This window comes from Rhipicephalus microplus, chromosome 2 (genome assembly GCF_043290135.1).
Source record: "Rhipicephalus microplus isolate Deutch F79 chromosome 2, USDA_Rmic, whole genome shotgun sequence".
In the NCBI taxonomy this organism is placed as follows: domain Eukaryota; kingdom Metazoa; phylum Arthropoda; class Arachnida; order Ixodida; family Ixodidae; genus Rhipicephalus; species Rhipicephalus microplus.
In genome coordinates this window covers 134,590,194-134,615,892 of record NC_134701.1, presented here as the reverse complement: position 1 = coordinate 134,615,892, position 25,699 = coordinate 134,590,194, and the positions used below count along the sequence as shown (strand labels likewise).

The 25,699-nt window shown below is 44.4% G+C and overlaps 1 protein-coding gene across 1 annotated transcript; it reads left to right on the top strand.

Moving 5' to 3' along the window:
- Positions 1-25,699, top strand: LOC119184925 (putative cytochrome P450 49a1). The gene is made up of 9 exons (XM_075886828.1): positions 1-321; positions 1,528-1,765; positions 6,627-6,817; positions 12,876-13,077; positions 14,219-14,378; positions 18,394-18,563; positions 20,210-20,288; positions 21,905-22,111; positions 25,131-25,699. The coding sequence occupies exons 1-9, from the start codon at positions 90-92 to the stop codon at positions 25,263-25,265; spliced, it is 1,614 nt and encodes a 537-aa protein (XP_075742943.1). The 5' UTR covers positions 1-89; the 3' UTR covers positions 25,266-25,699.

The window sequence follows — 25,699 nt, the reverse complement described above, 5'->3', positions numbered from 1 at the left end:
ATATTCACGTGGATTTCAGCGTCAACATTGCTTCACGCGACTTTGCCGCGCATTCTCCTACGTAAGTGCTCCTGCAGTTACGTTAAAGAATGGAAGGACGTCATGCGTTTGGTCTCAGAGGCTTGAGGCTGGCGTCGAAAATACATTGGCAGCTATTTCCCGTCGCAGCTGCCGTACTGAGCGTGCGGCGAACTTCAACTAACGTAGGTGACAGCGTTTCGGCAGGGAAACATGAGCTGCAAGCGAAGCCCTTCGAAGCGATTCCCAGGGTACCTTCTTTCCCTGTGATCGGCAGCTCGTGGATCTACTGGCGCCTGTTGGGTAAGTTTATTGCAAGTCATGCTCGATAACTTAAGAGTGTAGTATGGTATCACGCACCAGTTAATAGGCGAATGTGAGTCTGCGATCTTTGCTAAGCAACTCAGTGTCGCCGTGATCTTATGGTGGGTAATCACCCTGGAGACGATGCGAATGAATAGTTATGAGAACTTGATTAGAGCGGGCACTCGACACACCGACAAGAGAAGACACACATGCAGCGCGACCAGGTGCGTCTAATGATTTAACAAAATAAGCCCATATTACGGCTCTATGATTAATTACCTTGATAAAAACCGAGTGTAAGACGCGACTCGCATTGCTTAGTGCACCAAACACACTTTCAGCGTTTCTATCTATCTATCTATCTATCTATCTATCTATCTATCTATCTATCTATCTATCTATCTATCTATCTATCTATCTATCTATCTATCTATCTATCTATCTATCTATCTATCTATCTATCTATCTATCTATCTATCTATCTATCTATCTATCTATCTATCTATCTGTCTGTCTGTCTGTCTGTCTATCTATCTATCTATCTATCTATCTATCTATCTATCTATCTATCTATCTATCTATCTATCTATCTATCTATCTATCTATCTATCTATCTATCTATCTGTCTGTCTGTCTGTCTGTCTGTCTGTCTGTCTGTCTGTCTGTCTGTCTGTCTGTCTGTCTGTCTGTCTGTCTGTCTGTCTGTCTATCTATCTATCTATCTATCTATCTATCTATCTATCTATCTATCTATCTATCTATCTATCTATCTGTCTGTCTGTCTGTCTGTCTGTCTGTCTGTCTGTCTGTCTGTCTGTCTGTCTCTCTGTCTGTCTGTCTGTCTGTCTATCTATCTATCTATCTATCTATCTATCTATCTATCTATCTATCTATCTATCTATCTATCTATCTATCTATCTATCTATCTATCTATCTATCTATCTGTCTGTCTGTCTGTCTGTCTGTCTGTCTGTCTGTCTGTCTGTCTGTCTGTCTGTCTGTCTGTCTGTCTGTCTGTCTATCTATCTATCTATCTATCTATCTATCTATCTATCTATCTATCTATCTATCTATCTATCTATCTATCTATCTATCTATCTATCTATCTATCTATCTATGCCTGCTCTAGTCTAAAGTCTGCCTATGTAGATATCATTCTGGAAACTATGGTGTGAACGTCAACATGAACTAAACTCTTCTTAGGTAAGCACCATCCCGACCAGAGGCACAAGGCATCCATGGAGATGTACAAGAAGTATGGCCCCATTGTGGTCGAGAGGCTTCCAGGGCGTTATTCCCTAGTGCACCTGTTCAAGGGCACAGACATTCGAACCCTGTACCACGAGGAAGGGAAGGAGCCGTTCAGGATGGGTGCCACGGCGTTCAAGGACTACCGAGCGAGCAGACCGGAGTACTACGCAGACGTGGGCATTCTCAACCTGTACGGCTCGAGCACTGTAACCGCAAGTTCACGCGACTTTCTTTAGTTATTTTTAACAAAGCAGCCATTTGATCTGAGCGTGATCTGGCTGGTCCGGACAAAAGATGTCATCATCATGAACTGGAACGTACTCTCTTTGTCTCCTTCATTTTCTTCTTTGCTCCCAGGGCACGAGCGCCGACTTTCTGACTCGGGACGTAGTAACTCTGATGGGTTGGACAACTAATACAGATGGAGTGAAGGAGAGAGAAAAAAAAGTAAACGTAGATAAAGAGAGAAATTTTAGGGAAATAAGATTCTTCTGTGTGGCGAGATTCGAGCCCGGACAACCACTATCCAAAGGCGAGTGCCACATAGCTATTGAAGCACGTTAGGATAGCATATCACAATCATGTATATTTTATTGCATAATAAATTATTTATAATAAAATATATTATAGTATAGTGTATTGTATAATACCAGTTGTTCAAAAATAAGCTTTATGGTTTTCCTAAAATTGAGCACTAAGAAAAAGATGAAAGAACCGTCTCTCAGATACTTTATGTATCCAGGGGGACACAATGTGAGCGAATAAATATGACTGTCAGTAACCGAATTAACGAAGAACTGATAATTACTTTTTCAGTGACTGTAATAAGCGAAGATGTCTGTATTAAAAATTGGAGACAGTCGCACTTCTACGCAGTTACACTTGGAACAACACTTCTAGCATGCATGGGCTCCGAGATATCCCACGGCAAATTTCATTGTGCCATAGCATGATTGTGCATGTAAATCAGCACTGGAACGAAGCTCCTCCCCGATGGGCCGCGCCAGTTGCGTGCGTTGTTTAATCTGAAAATGGGTCGAAAGCAGAGGCAAAGATGATAAAGGTTACCCTTTTACTGCCGGCTGGTGACAGCAAGCTGTGGCTCTTTGTCACATAGTAGACGAGCATTGCGCCGATCTTCACTGCCCTGCATGCGTATTCATGCAAAGCACAATTAATGGACCACTCCGCGGTATATCTCGAAACACAGACATGCTAGAAGATTTCTTCCAAGTGTAACTGCGTAGAAACGCGATGGGCTCTAACTTTTAAATACAAATATGCCCTCTTACTGCAGTCATTGAAATGTTAATTATTAACTTTTAGTTAATTACACCATTGGTAGCCACCATTATTGTCTCACTTTGTGTTCCCCCGTTATCTACAAAGGTGGTTTTTATGTTGTCCTCAGTAATAAATCTTGGGAAAATCATAAAACCTAATTTTGAACACTCGGCAGTATAGGCATGGGTGGCAAAGAGGGTAATGGTAAGAAAAACCGACATGAGAGAAATGAAGAGGCTAAAGAGAAGAAAGAGCTAGGACAGAGAAAGAAAGAGAAAGGAAGAGAAACAAAAAAAAAAAAGATGAAAGGCTGAAAGAAAATGAAGGAAAGAAAGAAAGAAATGGACAGTCAGAGAACCAGAAAGAAAGAAAGAACGGAAAAATTATTCGAGCCAGCAGCGCAAAAAGCAGACACAATTGCAAAAAAAAAAAAACTGAGGCCCGATAGAAGAGCATTAGCTTGAAATTAAAGTTTATTCTTATCACGCAGAAAATATTAGAAAACGCCACAATCACCCAAGAACACCTTATCCCACTCCCACAACGATAATGGATAAAAACACACCGCAACATCTTACTCGACCCCTATAAAAACGATCAAGCCAATTGCGACACAGTTGAAAACACTAAACGCTGAAACCTCGCAATCGCGTAACACCTCCGTAAACAGGAGCCTTTATCACACAAAAAATAAAAGATATAATGGCGGGTTAGCTTCAAGAAAAGCTTACTCACAGTGGTGAAGGTTCGGGAAGGATGATTGGCTAATATAGACGAGACCCTCCTTTCAAATAAAAGAAACTTTTATGTCCTTTGTGAACACCTTGTGTATTCCTGAAGAGTTTTTAATTCAATATAATGGTCTCGAGTGCGTCAGCCAGCCTTTCTTGAGTGCTCACGCCTGCGAGTTAGCTTTCCCAGCAACTAATCTGGCACCCTCGCTTTCCTCGAAATGAAAGCTCTAATCTGAGCACCCGTTAGGTGAGTGCAAGGTTTCGGTTTTTAACATTTTTAATTGTGTTGCTATTTGCTTGTGTGGTTTTTTTTCAGGGGCTCATTAAGATATTGTGGCGGTTTGTTGTCTATGATCGTCGTGGGAGCAGGCTGGGGTCCTTGGGCGCTTGTATGGCCTTCTGGTCTTTTTTAGTGATAAATTGGCCTGCATCTCGAGAATAACTTTCGGTATGGAGCTATCGCTCACCTCCTGTCCCTGTTTTTTTTTAACTACATGCTCAAGTGTGCAAATCTTACAAAGTAGCCAAGATTTCACTTTTCGAAAGAAAGGTGGAAAGACCCAGACATAGAAAAAATAGTGTGAGCGCAGTCACTGGCTCGTCTTGTCATAATCATTTGTATAACTTCCTCGTCTGTAGATATCATCATCATGGTGTGCTGCAGCTCGAGCTCGTCTCGAATAAAACGCTTCCTCATAAAATGAAAATACACTATATTAAAAACAAAACCGACACACAGGAAGCAGTAGAGAGAAATAATGAAATAAAAGAGGAAAGAAGCAGAAAACAACTACGCTTTTTTTAAATTCCTTGTTTTATAAGTTAGAAGGTGCTACAGATTTCCTACGTGTAGAGGGACAGAAATGATTTATCTGATTTTCCTCATGAATGACTAGCTTTTATTTGTTGTTTGACCACATGGGCAACTTATTAGTATGAAGGAGGCTTCAATTCGCTTGAGTGTATTTTAATCTTTGTTTTTTTAAGAAGTCTTATAAGAATTTCTTCACTATCCTTATGCAGGTTTATGTCTTGTTCAGTATCATACTTCGAGCCCATCATTCAGGTTGCAAAGTTCTATGCGGGCTGCAAATACTTTAATGTACGCGCAGGCGAGTTGATCAAGAACTTGCAGCTCCTTGACGGGACATTGCCCTCGTATAATATTCGTCCCAGTAACGGGATTCTGGCTATCGGATGAGATAACAAAGATAACAACAAAAAGGGCGCTCTTCACTTGCTTATCGCACCGGCTTGCACTGCATGTTTAGCACTCAATTTTATCGCTGACTGAAGTGGCCATAACTCTTGAACGGTGGCGGTACGCCGGCGACGCTGACAATTACTGAGCTTAAATGCTGAACGGTTTTTTCCGTGGTATGTATACAAAGAAAGCTACAAAAAAAGCTAAACCTTGTGTGATCACTAGATCCGAAGGCAATTTGAATTACAGTGCGGAGGCGAGTGTATAGGAAACCGAGCTCTTAGTGCTGACATTGTCCACTTGATTTATTAAGAAATAGGCGACGAGGAAGAAATAGCGGCTGTAAGGGGTGTCATAGGCGTGTTCAAGATATCGCTGAAAGGAAGCAGGGGCGAAGGTTCATCACTGTCCCACCCCCAACACCCGCCCTTGGGGACGCGAAATCTGCCCCATACGCTGATTCGGAAAGTCAGCGTATGGGGCAGGCTTTGCGCCCACTCCCCTTCTCATATGAGTAGGAGGCACCCTCCTCCCCTCATTGTTCCTGTTAAATATTGTGTGAACGGCGAAGATAGTCACTATCATCATTAGGGAATTAGACCGGGGTTTGGAATAAAGAAGAGGTCGATCGGGTGGGCTTCACTATGGGCAAGGTGGCTTCCTCTCTTTTTCTTCTATACAGCTACATAATCTTCTTCCTCTCTACAGCTAGAATAACCTGGCGTTCATAAACTTCGGCTTCTTCCATTTCCGCTTCCAAATGATCGATGTCAACTGTTCTTTCAATCTCCTCATCAATTTCTCTGAGAAGCTCGTACTGTTCAGTCAAAACTCGGTGAAACTTCTTCAACTCACATATTGATGGGTGGTTCATATGCCAAAGGTGTCCGATATCTGCGATCACCTGCGTCACGACCTTGCATGTTTGACTCCGCCTTTCGTAGAGGGCCTCCACGATGCGGTCCAGTGTGGGAAACAGGAGATATCACTGGCCGGCCGTGCCACGAGGCGAAGTCGGAGTCAACACGGCATCCATCGCAGAAAGTTCGCACAACGAATATCCGAAAGTTGTCGGGCTGTTGTTCTTCATGAACTTGCGAATATTGAGCCGTCGTGGTGAAGGGCAAGTTAGGCAGCCGAAGTATACGTGAGGGCTCCCGTCTCGCGAGCCTCCAGTCGATGCCTGCACTCACGTTGATTCACCTTGCAGATGTACGTAGTCGGCCTCCATGGACTGTCTTGCCTTGCGATTATCGGGCCGTCGTCATGAAGGGCGAGTCAGGACGGAGCCAAAGTAAACGTTAGGGCTCCCGTCTCGCGAGCGTCCGGACGATGTCTGCACTAACGTCAGTCCATGGGTGCTCCTAGTGGTCTCAGTTGCAACCGGAGTCACGCTCCCAGGTCTCGGCGGTGGTTAGGCCTCGCACATCAGCTTTGCCCACGGCGGCTTCACAAAAGTCCTCGATGCTACGACGGCGGTCGAAATTCGTGAAGTCTACTCCGTCTCACTTCCGAAGGTCCTTCCTCCCGGGCTTTGGCACCAAAATATTGATTAAAGGACTAGCCGCCTTGCCCATGGCGAAGCCCACCCGATCGATCTGTTCTTTATTCCGAACCCCGGTCTAATCCCCTAATGATGATAGTGACTATCTTCGTAGTTCACACAATACTTCACAGTTCCGACCCGAGCCCACGCAATGAGGAGGGTTCCCTTAGCCCTGGTCAACACGCCAGGGTCCTCCTGTCTCGCCAACCGCCGAATGTTTGACTGAATTGGCCATGTTCTAATCTGCCTGGTCACGCGTTCGTTTTTTTTCTTGCTCGTGCAGTCAGAGAAAAGCGTGGCTGAAGGTTCGAATGAGCACACAACAACATACGCTGCGCGTGCGGACGACAATGTCATACTTGCCCATCATGAACAAGATCGCGGAGGAAGCCTTGGACTTGCTCGAGCAGCTCATGGATGAAAACGGCAAAGTGGAAAACTGCTTCACCTTCATGCAGCGATGGGCTCTGGAAAGTGAGTGCCACCAAGGACGTGGCTCTACCTCCACGTGAGAGAGGGTGGTGGTATGGTGAACTCTAATGTGGACGATTCATTACGCCGCGTTTAAGTATGTATTTGGGAAAGTGTCGTCATCTGGACTTGACTTCACATTTGATCAACTGGAGGCTTCAAAGTCATAAAAATATTAGGGTTTATTAAATTGCGATGAAAAGAAACTGAATTGTGAGGAATAGAAATCTGAGCAAACCAGGATTTCAAAACTACCGAGATATGGTACTGCAGGTTGTGTGTGACTACAAAACAGCACGAAAAACCACAAGACATCCAAAACGAGAACACACACAACTCTGACTCTGAAACATTTGTTGTAAGAAACGTACGCATACACACGATGAGCACACACATAATACTGTGTCATCAACAGCAAAACTGAGACATACTATGAAAACTGTTTCCGTTATTGCAATACTGCACAAGGAAACGGATTACTTACAGAAGCGGTTCTTTTAATCAGTCTCAGTTGTCCAAGTTGTGGCCAATTTACGCTATGTAACGCAGTACTATGCGTGTGATTGTCATGCGTATAGGTGATGCATTTATTTTTCACGATAAATTGTTGAGAGTCGGAGCTGCAGGTGTTCCCTTTCCGTGTGTCCTCTTGTTTGTCGCGCTGTTTTGTATTCAAGAGGGATTGCAGAGGTGAAATCATTGATCATGTTCTACAAGACCTCACTATCTGTAAATTTGTCTGGTTCTTTGTCTGTTTACTTTTCAATAAATATTACGAGTAACCTCAATGTTTTTCACTGGATGACCAACCTACAGGTTAAAGAATACAACAAGATTTCATGTAAAAATATATTTCTTTAAAGAAAATAGCCGGTGGTGGTGATGGTGGTGGGGGGGGGGGACTGAAGTTTTTTGTGGATCAACAAGTGAAAATTCCAATCACTCGCTGAAGAAAAATGGTTCATCCGCCAAAAAAAAAAAGCTGTAATAGGGGTCCGTAGGTTAAATAGCAATAGGTAATCGTGCTGTAACGTAACTGGACGAACGGGACACAACACAGTGCGTAGTGCCAACAGCTGCTCATTTTAGGATCAATTTCCATACATATTAACAATTTACCAACAATCCTAACTTTTTTCAAAATAAATTAGTCTCATGCAAGAAACACAGGCCTTAAGAACCCCATGTTTTCTAAATAGCTTCAGGTATTTGCCTTACTACCCATCTACCTGCGCTATATATGACAAAACAACACAAAATAAATAGATGCTTGCTTGCGATCCATACTTTGGTGTGTCGAGTTCTTCCAAGAACATCACAGTACAATCAGACAAGACATTTTTCTGCTTAGAAGCAAGAAAACTCGCTTCAGAGCCAATTAAATATTGTCGTTTAATTAACACGATTGTGAAAGCGCCAGTGGAAAAAAAGAACTGTCTCTTGCCAGCCGGTAGGCAGCCAGGTGATGTAGACGGCTTACAGTCGTATAGCAAAAGCAAAGTAAGCCATTGTTTGGCTTACTTTGCTTACTTTGTTTGGCTTACTTTACTTGAAATAATAAAAAGTCTGCTTTTACGTCTTAAAACCAAGATATGCTTACGAGGGACGCCATAATGAAGTGTTCCAGATATTTTGACCATCTGGAGTTCTTTACCGTGCACTGACATCGCACAGCTACACGGTCCTCTAGCATTTCACCTGTATACCGAAGCGCAACCATCATTGCAGGAATTGAACCCGCGACCTTAGGCTCAACAGACGAGCACCATATCCGCTACCTCGGCGGATGCCGGCTGAGCGCGTTGTGAAATTTCCCCGATGCAAGGTCGAATGTATCGAACGTTTTTGCGTACGTAAATTAAAAAAAAGCGCGATTTTCGTGTGTTAGACAATCGAATAGGAATCGAACGAAAGCACGATGCAGCAGCCCATGAAGCAAAATAAGCCAAAACCTCCGTAAGCTTACGTTACAAATTAAAAGAATAAAAGGCCCTGTAGGCATGCCTCCTAGATGAACGCCGACTGACAGTGTGCAATAAATGTCAAAAATACGCATATGACTTGAGTGTCTGACATAAAGTGGTGGTTTTTCAATAAGAGCATTTATTCTCTACAGACTTTGGCTTCTTTGCACAATATCACATTATCATTACCATTTCTGACTCGCAAGCTCATCGAAAAGCTCGTTATACAAATGTATGGATAATGTGCTTAGGTTTGCTAGCAGCTATAATTACTGGGCAGGCATCCATCATAGTTTCCTGATATATGTACTAGTGATGATTCAGCCACCACGGAAATCATGGGTGGTACATTAATTCGCCAAATCTTTCGGGCTGGCTGCTTCAAACGCACTCAGTGTGGATTTCTTTATTGTGGTGTTTTAGCGTTTGTTTCGGATAAAATAGTGGATTGTTGCGAACTTCATCACCCGGTTTGAGTTGATGAGCCTAAATGGCCAAGGTAGTGAAGTGGAACTTCATCTTGCGTGAAAACGGCTGCAGGTGACACGGATTCAAACAGAACCGAAAATACGTAGCTTAGACAAATCCGTGCTCTGCCTATATTTCTATTGTTGGCTCAAGCACCACGCACTGAAACTCTCATAGACACTACCATCACAATTCACTCTATTGTATTACTATGAAACTCTATGTTGTATATAACTAACAGCCACTGCCGATGGGGAAACACAGTTCTACTAGGCTAAGTCATTACAGCTCCTAAATAACCCCCAAAAAAGAAAAAAAAGAAATTGATGCGCGCTACGCCTCCTTGAATGACAACTTAAACATATTTCCGGCAAAAGTAAGGAACTGGTCACAAAATCAACGCAATAATTTCAGCACCAACAGCCGGAAACAGTTCAAACGTGTTTACAAAAAAGATCTGATTATCATAGACAGTCATGCACCAACGTTTTCTATTGGAAAGTTGCATGAGTAATATGTGTTACGGCTGCATCATCTGTGAACTTCTACAGTGCCAGAGAGTGCACGGTTAGTTAAAGAGTAAACCAATTACTAGCCGTAACGTTAAATCAAATTGCGAAAAGTTACGAGAAAATAAGCGGAAGTGGTTCCTTGGTAGGTGGCTCTTACGCGAGCTCGAATACTCGAGTACAAAGATAATGCGAACATGTGCGCCATTACGCTATCTTAATATAAACGTTCGTTCAAGTTCTATGGCTAAAACCAACATGCTGCGGGCCAGCTTATTTTCTGTCATTGAATAAGCACAGGAAATGAAGCCACAAAAGCTTCAGCAGGAGCGAGTGACTCACGACACCATCTGGAAACACTGTTTCCACATTTCACGAGTTACGCGTGGCAAATCATGCGATGAGTCAAGCGAGAATGGCGTGAAGGGGGCTGGAGCAGCAAAATCTGACACGCATTCATCCCATATCTTGTGTATCACCAAGAACCTTAGCTTCCACAACACACCGAGACGCCCTTCCCCCTCCCCCCATTCAGCCTACAGCAGCCTGCAGCTTTTACTCGCATACTGCTAGCAGTGATCAACACTAAATTAAGTTTGCTGCTAATTCTGGAAGATTTGTATACTACACATGACTGCTGTTAAGTTACAATATACAAATTTCGCCAAATGTTGTCATACTCTCGCTATGTAATTGTCAGTGTAAATCAACATCGGCTTTTTTTTTTGTGCCGGAGTCACTACGCTCTTGCGGGCGCTCAGACACTTAGGTGTTGCCATGTTCTGGCAGCCAGCATGTATTCATAGCACATGGCAAAGTAAAAAGTATGAACAAGAATTTCTTTCCCGTGTTCTCCACCAGATTTTACTCCCTAGCCAAACTCACATGCATGACCTTCGAAACGCACCGCGTGAAAGCTTGTTAAAGCACTTCAGACGTTCCCTGATGATGGTGAAATCGGTAGCAAATACTAGATAGAGTGCATCATGTTCACCTCACACCCTTCATCTAAGATTTGGGTGGACGTTAAAGAACCCCAGGTGGCCAAAATTTCCAGAGCTCTCCACTATACGGTGTCTCTCATAATCATATGGTGGTTTTGCGACGTCAAACCCACATATAAATCAAATCATCCCCATCATCAGTGCATCAGTCAAATTACATGCTTCTCGCGTTCTTATACAGGGTTTATTGAGAAAATTATCCGCTATGATTGAAAAATTATTAAAAGGAGGCATCTGCGTGCTATCCGCGGTTTTCCCTTTACTGTGGCAGAAGACGTCCTTAGATGTGTACTAACATAATGATGGCAGTAATTCATGAAATCAACACAATTAAGTTTTAAGCAGTCGAAATAAGCGGTTGAGTCAAGTGGGCGAATTCAATTCCTGCCTGCGAGTAGTTCATAGCAACTTTGAATTTTAAGTGTGAATACACTTTATAAGCGACCCCAAACCATCCACCGCCGTCGGCGGCGTCTGCAGTCTTCTCTCTATCTTTAAAAGAAAGAGGACCTGGCGGGCCGCAGCGCGACGCTCTACCGAATAAGCCACGGACGCGACGCTGATATCGGTGTCAGTAACGCGCCTTATACCCCCTCCCCCTTCACTCGCTCCTCCGCTCTCCTCGCTCGCTGCAGCAGCGCGCGCACCCCTCTCTCTCGCGCGCCCGCCTTCTCTCTCAGTCTCCCGTCGAGAGCGGGTCGTGAGGGGGAGTAAAGTTAAAATCCGTTGGCATTCGCCAGTGAGTTAACGTAAACTCCCCCGTGTGATCAAATTGCGATTCCCAGGAACCATTACACCATAAAGGCACCATAGTGTGATTAATAAATATAATAGTGCGAATTAATAAATACCCCTCATAGCATCGCCCCGTGTATTCGCACTTAACCATGTTCACCCTCGGGGAAATGCTTGGGAGTTTTTTTTTTAGAAAAGCCGTCAGGGGTAATCGCTGCGGGGTGATCAAAACCGGCGAATTCAGCAGGTGAGACCGAAACCGACGCATCAAACACCATCACTAACATTCACTTCAAGAACGCCTTTCGTGACGACACTGCTTCCCTCACCCTTACCAACTACCAATCTACGAATCGTTTCGTTGTGGCGTGGTCCTTCCGCATGGCCGCTTATCGACGCTCCTTCAATACGAAGGAAATAGTGTCGTCACTGAGGGATTTTTCGAACTGAATGGTATATGGATGCGCTGTCGGGTGAGTCTGTGTCGCCTGATAAATTAGTCAGATTTCATTGCGCCGCGGTGATCACCCATGGCTGCGTTTCACAATTTCGATAGTTGTTATGAACTATTCGGAGGAAGGACTTGGGTTCGCCCATTTCACTAGACCGCTGATTTCCACGAGGTCAAAAATGTGTTAATTTCTACAAATGCTGATGTAATCAATTTTAGTACGCATCAGAAGATGCCCACTGCCTTTTTAAAGGAAACGCCACAGGTAACACGCTGATATCTCCTTTTTGTTATTCTTCAATAATCATGCACACATTTTCGAAACACCATTAGTATTTCCTTATCCCTGTTTCTACTTTCACTATCATGCTTGTGTACAAGTTGCAGGTATGTGGTATGCAGCCATGCATAAACTTTTTAGAGTTTAGAGCCATGTTGGAACAATGGAGCAATGGGGGGAGGGGAAGGTATCCTAGCCCCCTCCCCCGATATTTTGACGAAGGGGGTACTTTACCGAAAACAAACGATAAAAATTGGGTATTGAAATAGTAACAACCTTCAGCGAATGCCCCCCCCCCCTTTCCCCTGTATCTAAAAAAAATTCTTGGCTACCGGCATGTCCCGAATTCGTGGCTGCAATTCTGGCTGTAGCAGTCACATTATCGTGCTGGTGACACCCTTTTGTGTGCGTGGTCGTCGTGTAACCTGGTGCATGCTGCCATATGTCAGCATGTTCAATAAAGTCCACAAATATAGAGGCCCCTGTAGTTTGATTTAAATGCACGTTAAAAACCACAGGTGCTCGAAATTACCAGAGACCTCCAGTGCTGACACACTATATCGCGGTTTTGGCACGTAAAATTCGAGAACCAAAAAATATAAATCCTATTGAGAAGTTCTAAACTCTGCATGTATATTATTGCCCCGCAGGCGTTGCCTTGACGTCTGTTGATGCCAGGCTAGGCTCCTTGACTCATCCGCTTGATCTCAACCTCGAAGGCCCCGCCATACTCGAAGACATGAAAATGATCGTCGCCTGTATGCAGAAGTTCGGATACCGGTTTCCATATTTTCGATATATCCGCACGCCCACCTGGCAGCGATTCGAAAAAGCCATGGACGACTTCACTGTGTAAGGAGCATTCAACTTCCGTACTTTATACTCCATTAAAACGTGAGATGACAACTCTTATAAACAGCCTGTCAGTACAAGTGAACATGGTGGGATAAACATTTATATATGTACGGCGTTATGTAGTCCTTAAAATAGTTCGAAGGCAAAGCTGCAGTCGTTTAAGCCCGGGAAGAAGTCATTTCAGCAAGTTTGTTGAGACCCGTAATTGGCAGAAGCGCAAAATACAATGACAAAACGATACAAAATACTCCACACACCTTCACGAAGTGAATCATGACGAGCGGGCGCCGCTCTGGGTATCGTATTTGTAAGTGACCGCACGTTACCTGGCGTAAAGTGTATATACAAACGTAAATTTATTTCGCCCAGTCGTCTTAGGCACTTCAAGGCGGATAAAGGAAAATGCTAAAATAGAGGACATGCCTTGAAGATCAATACTTGATCCCGCCATCTTACCGGTGGCAAGATATAATTTTAATGTGGGTAACTTGTTGGGACGTAGAAAGCTCGACATTTGCTTCTAAGCACAGTTTGGTAAACATTCACTACATACTGTTCTCGATAAGTTATTTCACCGGAAACCATGATCGCTTACCCTAAAATTAGCCTATGTCTATGTTGAAATCTGTTGTAAAAGCTTTTTGCGTGCGTGTGTGTGTGCGTCTCACATCTGTTTTGACTAATCAACGGCTATATATTGTGACTACAACTGAAGAGAATGATAACTCCTAATGAGCTTCACCTCTAAAACAATAAACGTGAGTAACGCTTGGGTATAGTCCCTCTGAGCTGCTTTTTTTCTTGTGCCGATGGCAACTTGATAAGTGACTTAGTTAATTAATACTTCTTTTCGTTTAGGAAAGGTGACCACTATAAAAAGTATTTTAGGATAGCTTGAAACCGTCAGAGCAACGTAAAACATACTAAATTATTAAGTGTAATTCGACAAAACATAGAAATAAGGACGGTCCAGAGTAACATTTCAGGCACTTTATGACCTCCGTGGTGTTCACTGTGTACTGACGCGTTAAGTAGCGCGATGCCACACACCTGCCAACTAACATATCGCTTAAAATATATATAGTACCAATAGGGAGGAGCCCAATTTAGGCAGAACTTGATTGTTTATATGGTTCAGGCGCATATTCCGACACATCGAGGCTGCAGCCGAAAGAATGACTTCTGAAGATTCGGCTCACGAGCCAACCATACTGGAACACATGTTGCGAGAGAAGAAGCTGTCGTTTGGAGAAATTCTAGCATTCATCAGTGACTTCAACCTCGCGGGAGTGGACACGGTGAGTATACCAGGAGGCAATAAGCTAATATTGCGAGTTCTGCTCGATGTCACTGGAGTTTATGCTTATGCTTAAGATTTCCTGCGGTCATTTTTGTAGTCACAGGTGCCTTAGTACCTACAGCATTCATGAGAACTAAGGGACAATTACGCCAAGGAGAGCATAGGGGATGCTATTAGTAGTCATTGTAATGTAAACGTGGAGCAAGAAACGTCGACAAAAGATAACTTGCTGCCGACAGCAACCGAACATGCGACCTTCAAATAGAGCGTCCGACGCTCTACCAACTGGTCCTCCTTACGTCTACTTTATAGGGTATATACATGTGCATCAATAAATGTAGAAGTGCCTAACAAATAAAATGAGCCCTTAGCGTAACCCTTCTTTCTTTAGTACCTACAGATACGTCTCCACGAAATAAAATTTTAAAGCCTGTTACGAGATACGAATTATACTAAATCGATCTTGCCCTATACGTGTACGCGTAAGTGCACTTATAAATGAGTGTGAAATGAACAAGTGTTTTGTAGCGCCATCATCATCATCATCCTCATCATCACTGTCATCATCATCATCATCATCATCCATATACAGTCACTACGCCACGCCTCTCGCACAGCTCATGAAGTTAGAGGTGCAAGTCAGAGTAAAACACTTTACTCCACTTCGCCTTATTGTAATAAGGTGGCGAAAAAGGTACGGCCCCGTCGGCTGCCGTCACGTCGTCTCACGTCTCCTTCTCTTGCTACATTGGTGATCCGAAGAACATGGTATTTGACGAGTGACCTACTGCCATGCTTCCGCGACTCTGTCCACCAATGAAGCCGTCCCACCCGGTCTACACCCTAGCGTGGTTCATGCAGCTTCACGCCATCGTCACGCTGAATGGCATCCCCGCACAACAGCTGGTGCACGCCGTCTTGCGCATGCTTTCCTGGTTGAGCTCAGTCATTTGACTGCTGCGTCGATGTCAACCCGATGTCATACGACTTCCTGAGCGCCTTGGTTTAGGCCTGCTACGGGAAAACCTACCACCCACTCCGGGTGAGCCGCGAGTTCCAGGCTGCCCCACAACTCTACGAGCGGTACTAACTGGACAGAGGTCCTTTCGTGCCGAACACGGGAGAGGAGTTGGTCCCTGGTTACACGTCATTCAGCCTCACGTCCTGCCACCGGCGCATTGATTTATGCTCCCGACCATCCGCTCAAATAGGTACGGAACGTCCATGCTGCCTTAGACTCATACACTGAGAGCACCGTTTTTTCTAAACCCTCTGCCTATGCTCTTCTAGGTGTGGTGACAATCTGCACGTTTTCTCCGACCTTCACGAGCCATGACACCTCTGGCATGTCAGGTTTCACGACGAATACCTTACCGCTCGACACGCAGTCTGCCACGGCGATGAACATTGTCTTGCTTGCTATTGGCCCCACAATCACGCAAGTATCACCACCGACGGTGCCAGACCGACCTGACTTTTCATCAACCTCGAAACTTTGAGCATCTTATCAACGAACATCATCGTCCTCGAAGTCTACCGCAGCAAAACTTCGTGCCCCTCGCTAGCCAGAGCCGATCGTGAGGTATGCGGCCGCCATGACCGAAACTCCCGAGAACCCATCATCTGGCTCGTGATCGCCACATGTAGAGCAGACCACGTGAGTCCTACCGACCATACAGAGAGGCAACCAGCCTATTACCCCGCATATACATACTCTGCTTTACCGGCCAAGCAAAGTTTTTCAGAGAGTGCAGCTGGTGCATCTTCGAGTCTATCTTCCGTGTCCAGTGCACTTCCTGTCGTCCCCAAATTTCGTTCTGACGAGCTACTAACTGTGACACAAGAACAATCGTACGAACATTCAAGGTACGAGCTTGAATGCTGCCCCAGCACCAACGTCCTTCCCCACCTGACGCTATGACATGAGCCAGCATGGAAACTTTATTCGTGTCATTAAAGCACAGATGGCCTCGCTGTTGACCCATTCCATAGCTAGTTTGAATGCCAGCGTTCGCCAATGGCCGGGCCCGTGAAGAAAAACCTGACACACTTCGGTTCGCGTTGCGCAATTGTAGGAACCACTCCTATCCGCACACCGCGTACATCCACCATACACTGCGACTCACAGGTTTGGAACGACCGTGGCTTCAAGGTACAGTCCTTGAGATCTTCCACCTTCACGCAACCATGTACTTAAGAATCTGTACCTGAGTGCGCAAAGCGGTCACCTTCGCTGACAGGGCTTGTGCCGTGCCCAGCAGATTTCCTTCATGCGAATACGACGCCTGTGTCCTCGACACCGACGGCTCCTTCCGGCAGCTTGCCTTCGTCACGACTTTCGGACGCCACGCAGCCTTCAGAGCCGCCCGGCAGAGACCCACTGGTTCCCAATGGTCTCTTCAGGTTGGCGACCTCAACTGCTCACGGACGCCTTGTTTGGCGTTCTGGACACTTCTATACACGCACCCATATTTCTCATTTCGCTTTCATCGTTGTGGGGGGTAGTGAGGGGTAATCTGTAGTGTGATAATCATCATAATCATTCCCATTCAACATCAATATCATTTTCAAGTCACTTCGCAGGGCCTCTTTCCGAGCTCTTGCTTATAGCTAGAGGCATGAGCCAAGTAAGAACGCACGCTCTCGAGGCCTGCATCCGCCACCGCAGCCACTCCGCTTCTCTTTGGGGAGAACGGCGCGAGCACGTCAGCCACCTTCACGTCATCTCACGCATCTCTCTCTCGCTTCACAGTGTTATGAGATAACAACATGAATGAGCCAAAGCTTCCCGAGCCAATGATTTTTACGGGTTATACACTTGTGGAAAGAGCACTCGGACATGATCGATGTTAGTTGTATTTTTTTATTTGGCTCATTTGATGACGCAAGATGGTGCCCCAGCGGTGACTCTTTAAGTGGTTCTCATGGGTTTGAAATTTTATATACAAGATTGTCAAACGTGTTAAGAGTATAGCTGTCGAGCATTAATGGCTATTTCGCACCGAAAGAAGCTATGGCAAGATTAGAACGTTCAAAACACAAAAGAAGGAGGAGAAAAGGAGAAAAGGAAAAGAACGGAAGGACAGGGGCGGGGGTGGCATAGCTAGTTTCTAGACCTGCTGGCTACCCTTCTCCAGGTATCTAAACCTTTTTGTGCATTGAAGAAGAGGTTTTATACAGAGCCAAAGTAGTTCCCTGATTCTTTCTTTAGAACTCCAAAGCCGTGACAATTTGTGTTCATACATTGGTTGAAGCCCGCTAAGCACCACTGGTCCACTGAAAATGAAGGCAACACTTTGACCAACAAACTCATATGTGCCACAGAAATTGGGTCAATTTACTGCATGCCACATCCACCGAAAAGAAGGCAGCGCTTAGCCTAACAAATGACGTGCGCATTACCATGACCACCGCATTGTTACGCCATAAATTATGATCATGAAGTGTCTGGTTTCTATACCACCACCTCAAAGCTGAACAAAGTTTGCTTAATAAAAAGCAGTGACCATCTTAAAAGAAAGATCTTCTGCAAACCATTGTGTGAGAGCAGTATCTGATCAAGATAGAATAAAACTATACTACCACACGAAGCTTAGCAACGACTGTGTAACTAAGAGCAGCGCTACAACATTTCTCAAGTACTTGCAAAATATAAAAGCGGGTTAGCCTTTTTTTTGCTACAGTGAATAACTTGCCGAAATTTTGCACATGCGCTTTATCGTGACTGCAGCCTTTAATAATCCATTGATTCGTCTTACCGTTTCAATTGGCCAAACCAGTCGCAGTATTATCCGCCACTGAAGAAATTCCGTCTGACCATATGAAAATGGTGTGGGTTTAGGGTTTATATAAAAATGAGGTATCACACACTGCGATACCCCATGTCCAGCGTTTTCAATGGGTACGCGTCCTTGTGCAGCACATGTATATGGGTGGTGTGCTTTAATGAATACGCAGCAAGATATTACTTCTCTACTTAATCGTGTGCCGTACGCACTGACTGAAATTTTCAGACGGCGACAGCAGCAACATTCCTTCTGTTTCACCTCGCGAAGAATCCACGGGCTCAGTCGAAAGCACGAGAAGAAGCTATAGCTGTGCTCGGTGAACACTCCAACACTGTTGGACCACACCAACTGGAGAAGTTCTCCTTTCTGAAGGCCTGCCTGAAGGAAAGCATGCGGTGAGCGCTATTGCCTTTCAGCGAACGCCTCAACTCACTTCTTTTATATAATGAGATTACAGTGCAAATTCGAATGCCCCGAGCCACGTGTAAATGTTTGTGAATAGGCCTTACCAGGTGTGAAGCATTATTCAGTGAAAACGTGTTCTGAAGGACGTTCCGGTCTGTACTTGGCTTCTGGTTATCATTTTAAATAATGCAATAATTATGTGGTATAAATTACTCTGACAAGTTGACACCCAGCTTAAGACACTGTTAATGTGAAAATAGAGTTGATCCCTCGCTTAGTGACCCACTCACTGCTTTTAACGTTTGACATTAAAGACGTAAAAGATTACAGGCTACAATTTTCGAGACACCACTTCCTGAAGGCGTGGTTTCACAGTTGTCTTCCAACTGCGCCTCAAGGGTTGGATCTTGGCTGCTGAGGCATTCTTTGCGGTAAAATCTACGTTACGCCCTCTGGCCCCTTTGTGGAGCAAACGAATTCATCGAAGTGCTTGCCCAACAGCTGACTTACCAGTTACACTACCGAAATCTACTCACTGTGGTCGAGAGCCAACAACGATTGGTAGTAAAGTGGGACTTGCTGCAAAAGCACGCACCCATGAAACTCTGGCTAATGCTATTCAATTTCTGAGCTTTTTGAGCGCCAACAATATTGGGACACGTCTGGCTTCATTCAAGGACCACATCCTTAGCGCGTGGCAACAAACTCGTTAGCCCTGGTTATTGATAACAGATTGATAGATAAGCTAGGCTAATTTTGGCTTAACATCACTAAATGATTGCTAAGGCTAACTAGTGTTGCCTAACCATCGATGATGCTGCTCGGTGATTTTAACACATGGTTAGTTGTAGATAGAGTTGGCTAAGGCGGGTTGCAGTGTTACGAGAGTAAATTTAGCTTTTTTATTTATAATTGTAGTTCTGTGATAGCGCTGTTAACTAAAGAGTGACGAGGCTTATAATAATAATAATAATAATAATAATAATAATAATAATAATAATAATAATAATAATAATAATAATAATAATAATAATAATAATAATAATAATAATAATATTAATATTGTTGTTGTTGTTGTTGTTGTTGTTGTTGTTGTTGTTGTTGTTGTTGTTGTTCTTGGCCACAAGCCATGCCTTACGTTGGGCCACAGATTAGTCAAGCCGCGGTGCCCTTATTTCGATGAAGGCAATATTCTCCAGCCCCACACACCTATAGATTTAATTAGGTGGCTGTTAAAAAACACTACGTCGATATATGCGGAGCCCTGCACTACAGCGTTCCTCAATATAGTATCAATGTTTTGGGACACAAAACTTCAAGACTAATCATTGTTATTATTTAAGAAATCGTTGAAGAAGGACACGTTTTTCACTGGCAAGAGATAAGCTACTGAAAATATTATGTGGACAGACAAATTGCAATCGATCGCAGCCAACTGTTGAAGTATTGTTGAGAACTGCTACTCGAAAAAGAGAATCACTTACTTTCAGAAAATGTGTGCCTAGCAAAGGTGAGAATGAACTCGAGAAAGAAATAACAAAACTCTAACCTACCGTTTCTTACGTGTATAAGATCCCACGGAACCAAATTTGAATATTTATCAACCATTCAATACGTGTTCACTCGCTACTTGCAGGTTGAAGCCCAGCCTGCCGGGAATCTACCGAAAACTGGACCAAGACGTCATTATGTCCGGCTACGTTATTCCAGCTGGGGTTAGTTTTGACACGTCATAATACTCCTTATTATGATGGTGTACAAGTGAATGGCAATAAATCAGTTGAAAAGGAAGCCACGAAGCTCGCGATGAAAAATTTGTAAACATGGGATGGGTCCTGGAGCCGATGTTCCAAAAGGTGGACTTGTCTTTTCAGTAGCAGGCTTCAAAAAGACAATTTCATGGCGGTGGTAATGCTGTAGGCCCGTGTGTTCAAATTTGGGTACATGGTAAAAAACCCAGGTGGTTTCCGGAGCCCTCCACTACGGTGGCTCTCATATTGTGGTTTTAGGGCGTTAATCCCCATATATCAATCAACCAAAAAGACAAGTTCCCTTGGCTAAACATCGGCAGCACCACTCATTTCCTGTTCACAAAATTCTCATCATAAATCAGTTTTGTGATTTAGTAGCATTCGTGTAACCGTGAGATCCAACTAAATCGAACGGCATAATGGTTGTTCTGCCAACGTGTAAAAACGAGCCCGTAGCATGGAAAACAAAGGGACATTGTATTTATAGTGCCCGTTCCTGTGTTGATCAGAGTCGCTGTTGTCGGCGTAACTGCTAGAGCGGACGAGGGCGAAAGAGAGGGAAGGAGAGGCTGTCTCGAGCAGTTTTCCGCCAAGAAAGCCAGCGAGATTGTCTGCAGTGTTTGGTGCCTGTTGGCGCTTCTGACAGCGCAACACATGCCTCTCGTGCAAGAGGATGTATGTAGGCTTGCGATGCTTCGTAGAAGACGTGCACAGGTCGAAGGGGCATTGTGTGTGGAACGCTCTAGCGGACGCTTGACGGCGATTTTTAGTCCGGTGCAGTATTTGGGCAAGCCGGCAGCGGCGGAAGTTCGCGATGTCAGGTACACCGCCTTATGCCTGTTTCGCACGCGAGCGAATCAGTGGCAGCCACACGCGCGGAAGCGAGATTTCTTCACATGCGCCGGCTTTGGAGCGACGCCAGCCGCTCTGATGACCAGTGTTTCCTGCGCGATGCCGAGTCGCTGCGAGCTCTGCCCGGCTTGCGCTACCACTCCAGGAATCCGTCCCTGCCGCCGCGTGCTCCCACGTCACTGCTCCCCCAATGGTCAGATGTTTTGCCACGAGTGAATTTTTCTAACTCTGGCGATGTTTACGGCAGTGTGTCGTCGTCTGTAAACGCTCGAGAAACGTGTTTCGGGCTCGTTCGACGGCTGCCGCTCCGCTTTTGAGGAAAATCGCTCGCATGTAGCCCGTGGGATAGGCTTTACCTTGACACTGAAAAATCATGCATCCGTTACTCCCACTCAGTCTGCGCCACGTCAACTTGACGTATGCGCATTAGCTCAATTAATCGGAAACACAGAACACCTAAGCAGTAGCACTAAGTATTCGTAGTAGGCACTGTCGTAATCTTCGGGGTTTTTGTCGTCCGAGGTTATAGTTGCTCATTTTAAAAATTCAGTGAGTGCTGCTTTATGTCGGCTCAGCTAGACAAAAGCCCGCGGATGTTGCCCTGGGTGCTAAAATTACCTCGGCACCTTAAAACGTTTTAGCATAGAGTTTATTTTATTGCATTTCTGTGCCGCTACACTTCACCAAACATAATAGGCCCAACTGTATATTGATTTAAATATCCCTAGGTTCCCATACTCGTGGACGGTTTCGTCGCCGGCCGGGCCGAAGAAAACTTTTCTCGTCCGGAGCAATACATACCAGAGCGCTGGCTGAAAACAGAACAAGAAATTCTTCCCCACGACGGATATGCTTCGCTGCCCTTCAGCTTTGGTCCGCGAATGTGTCTGGGCAGGAGGATAGCAGAGCTGCAAATATGCACACTCGTCGCTAAGGTAACGTATGTATGAATACCTTTGTTTACTCGGAAGAGCGCAAAAGTACTCTTACCAATGCTGTCTTGGGAAAACGTGGTACAACTTGAAATAGAAGTATGTCGGATTATTTAAGTATTCCTGCAAGTTCTAGCATTAGCGTCTCCAAAATAATGCTTAATACAATAATAAAGCTTAATACAATCAGAAAAAAAATTCATTCAATTGTTTTGATTGTTTTGTACCAAAAAAATTAGGCCGTTGTATATAGAGTCAGCCCAATGCGTTTTAAGCGCCCTCGTTCAGTACCCGATCTCTAAAAGCTTGATGTCACGCAGGTAGTTAATCTGGTTGAATGTGCAAGTGGCACGTGCGTTGCAGGCAACTTTGGTCGACGTAATAGCGAACAATTGTCCTTCATAACCTTTGAACTCTTTATGATTTGTTTTGGTTACAAATAAAGCAAACACAATCGCAATTGGCAACCAGGCTTTTGGACTTCAGGCGCACATTGAACGTTGGCAGCGTGTCTGCGTACTCTCCGTAGTTTTATGGTGGCGGCTTCTTGCAAACCAACCTGAAAACCCTCCTCTACAGGCACAATAAACTATATAAACATGTGCTTTATGTTTCGTAAAAGTTTAAAAGAACCGCATAGCAATATCCACGCTTTCTTAATTCTGCAAATGCTTTTTGAGCATCAATACGGTGAGCATTGAGAGCATTTTATAGCACCAAGTTTGTCACAAATTTTAATTATTGTCACGTCAACACTGACAACGTTCCAAGATGTCGGCGTTGGTCAGCGGCCTCATGGCCCAGCTTTTATCCTAGAGTGAGTGTACGATATACAATAAGACGAGACTGCGGTGCAGGGTCAAATCCGCCGGTGGCTACTGAAAGGGCTTCGACTTACCAAAAGTCGACCACACAACGCCATGCAAGCGTTGTCTCAAGTCACATGGTGACGCATAGTTCTTCAAAAGCGGAGGTTAGTCCGGAGTGCTCGAAGGAAAGGTTGAGGGCGAAAGTGGTGGAGAATGGTCACTATTTAGTTTTCGTTGCTCCCTTGATAAATATGTTCCGACTGAACCATGGTGCCAAATATTTGTTCGAGTAAATATATTAGCAAATGTTGAAAAACCATGCCAGAGACCCTCCAAAGAAGTGCGGAAAGCGTTTGTCACAACATCTTGTCATAAACTTGGCTTCAAAACATCACCGTTTATTCGTTCATGTTTTTGCTCTTTGTAAAAAAAGAAAAGTCCCTGAAAAGCCTTTTCTCACGGGCTGCGGGAAAGCACGTTTCTCTTTTGTACATAACCCATGTGCAAAGCCTTATGTACTTTTTTTGTAACCATATTTGCATTGACCCAAATCCATACATTAATGTCCAGGACACCTTTCCAAAGCTGACTGATCACCATTTTTTCCTGGTCTCCCGCAACACCTTTGAATTCTCGCAAAATGAAATGAAAATAAAGTGGCACAGTGGATTCAGCAAAGTGTAGGGGCAGATGTCTCTTTGATGTTTGAGGTTCAGTCGAGCTAACACTCTGGACATCAGGTAAAGTTAACAACTTTACTTCGAAGCAGTTTAAGGCGTGAGCTTGCCTCTGCGACAATGGCGGCCAGACGCAATCATAAAAATGTTGAGCTACCGCTACGTTGAGCGAAAACACAGGCAGAGAAGAGTTTCCTAGCACAGCCTGAACGAAACACTTTTCATTTTAAAATATTAGTAATTTCGGACAATATACATTGCGAATCACGTTGCAGAAATATGCTAGGTCTCCAGTATATGTTGGCTTTCGCCATTTGGGCATAACAAGTGTCCCAGTATAGGGAACTCAACATTAAACTTGTTGAGTACTTTACATTCGTAACACTCAAGGATTCAAGATTACATTGAAATAAGGGACGCCCAAGGGAAGGGGGTTCCCATGATGTGACGGATGACGAAAGGACAGCTTCAGAGTATACTCTCTGGGAGAAGGTAAACATATAAGGATCACATATATAAACAAAGGCGCAATTCATGAATTTAAAGAGCTTCTGAAGTACGCCGTAATCTTGGTGATAAATTCCCTCTTTTCAAAGTCGCCTCTTGAGGTGTCTACGCGAACAGTTTGTCGCCCAACAGTTTTCTATTCCACGGCCACACTTCTCAATCAGTCTAGATGTACCCGTCACTGTAATCTCCACCATCGCATAGCGTACTTCTCTCGACTAGCGTTGGAGGTCAGCATGTTTCGCAGCGAAACAAGTTTGCCGGCGCAACAATTTTAGCACTCAGCATTGGCACTCGGCACTTACGGCTGGCATAGCGTACTTCTTTTCAGTCACATACGGCACATATGCACGAAATGCGACTTCGCTAGTGGCCACCAGCAAATGTTTTACACTTTTTGCGTTTCGTTTACTGGATTTGACGCACAGTTCTTTTAGTGTTTTCTGGCACGATTTTCTGATTACGGCGAGGTTCACAGCGATCCACGTTATGAGTTCAATTTTACTGGGAACAGTGGCATCTTCTGTTAAGGAAAGCCGCTTGATAAAAATATGCTAATGAGACTACACTATACACCACACGCTACTGTCAGTTTACACCTTAAGTAAAGAGTTTTTCACTGGAATGTAAAATACTTTCTTGAAGCGACTTTACTAGCCAAGCAGGAACATCACGTAGGTGCGATATATTGTCTGCACATTTGAAGTGGTGCAGGACGAGAACAAAGGCGTAGATCAATGCGAAACCTCAAATCATCTTTCTCTTTTAAGACATTTCGCTCAATTTTGCAGGCCTTAAAAACAAGGCCTGAAAAGTACATCGTCATGCACTGCCAGACGATGCATCACAAAGTCACACGTACGGTTAAACGAAACTCTCTGTGTGCATTTGGTTAGGCGCCAAAGTCACAACAAAGAAAATCTTGGTCTAAGTGAAGTACTTTGAAATATGAAAGGGCTTCAGAAAAAGCGTACTCGCGAGTGCATCCCATCTTCCCTCCATCGGTTACATTCTCTTTGTATCATGCAGATTTTGCTGAAGTACAACATAGAGTATCCGAGAGAGGAGCTGGAATTTCATGGTCAACTCATAAACATCCCAAAGGACCATACCGACTTTTCCTTCAAGATGCGCCGACCAGAGGCTAACAGTAGCGACCTGTAGTCGGGTGCAGCTTTTGAAGTCGATCTGCGGCACTTCCCCTTCAAAGGCGGACGCAAACAAGCGTGCACCGATTGGCGTGCATTCCTTGGACTGACGTCGAGGGCTGGACGGTTGGTGGACCAATCTCAAGAGAACATTGTCGCGTACATGAACTGGAGTATTTCGTTAGTCGCGGTGGTGATTAGCTACCACACTTCGGTCGTCTACAGGTGGGAGGTCTCTGGACTTCTCAAGTTGTAGCCAACTATATATGTGAAATTCGCAGCTGCTACCACCATGTAGCTGTGAATAATATAGCAGTGGTATGAAGCCATCTTTTCGTTGCACTTGCAGATTTAAGTACATGGCCGGGTAAAAAAATCCAATGGTTTGAGTACCTATGTCCGGAGTAGTGTAAAACTTACCCACGAATAATAATCGGGCATTGGATGCTA

Bases quoted from the DNA above. Each gene is read 5' to 3' on its own strand.
- LOC119184925 (XM_075886828.1), top strand. From the start codon at position 90: ATGGAAGGACGTCATGCGTTTGGTCTCAGAGGCTTGAGGCTGGCGTCG. The intron at 1,766-6,626 runs GTACGGCTCGAG...TTGCTCGTGCAG, and splicing joins GACGTGGGCATTCTCAACCT to TCAGAGAAAAGCGTGGCTGA. The intron at 18,564-20,209 runs GTGAGCGCTATT...CGCTACTTGCAG, and splicing joins TGCCTGAAGGAAAGCATGCG to GTTGAAGCCCAGCCTGCCGG.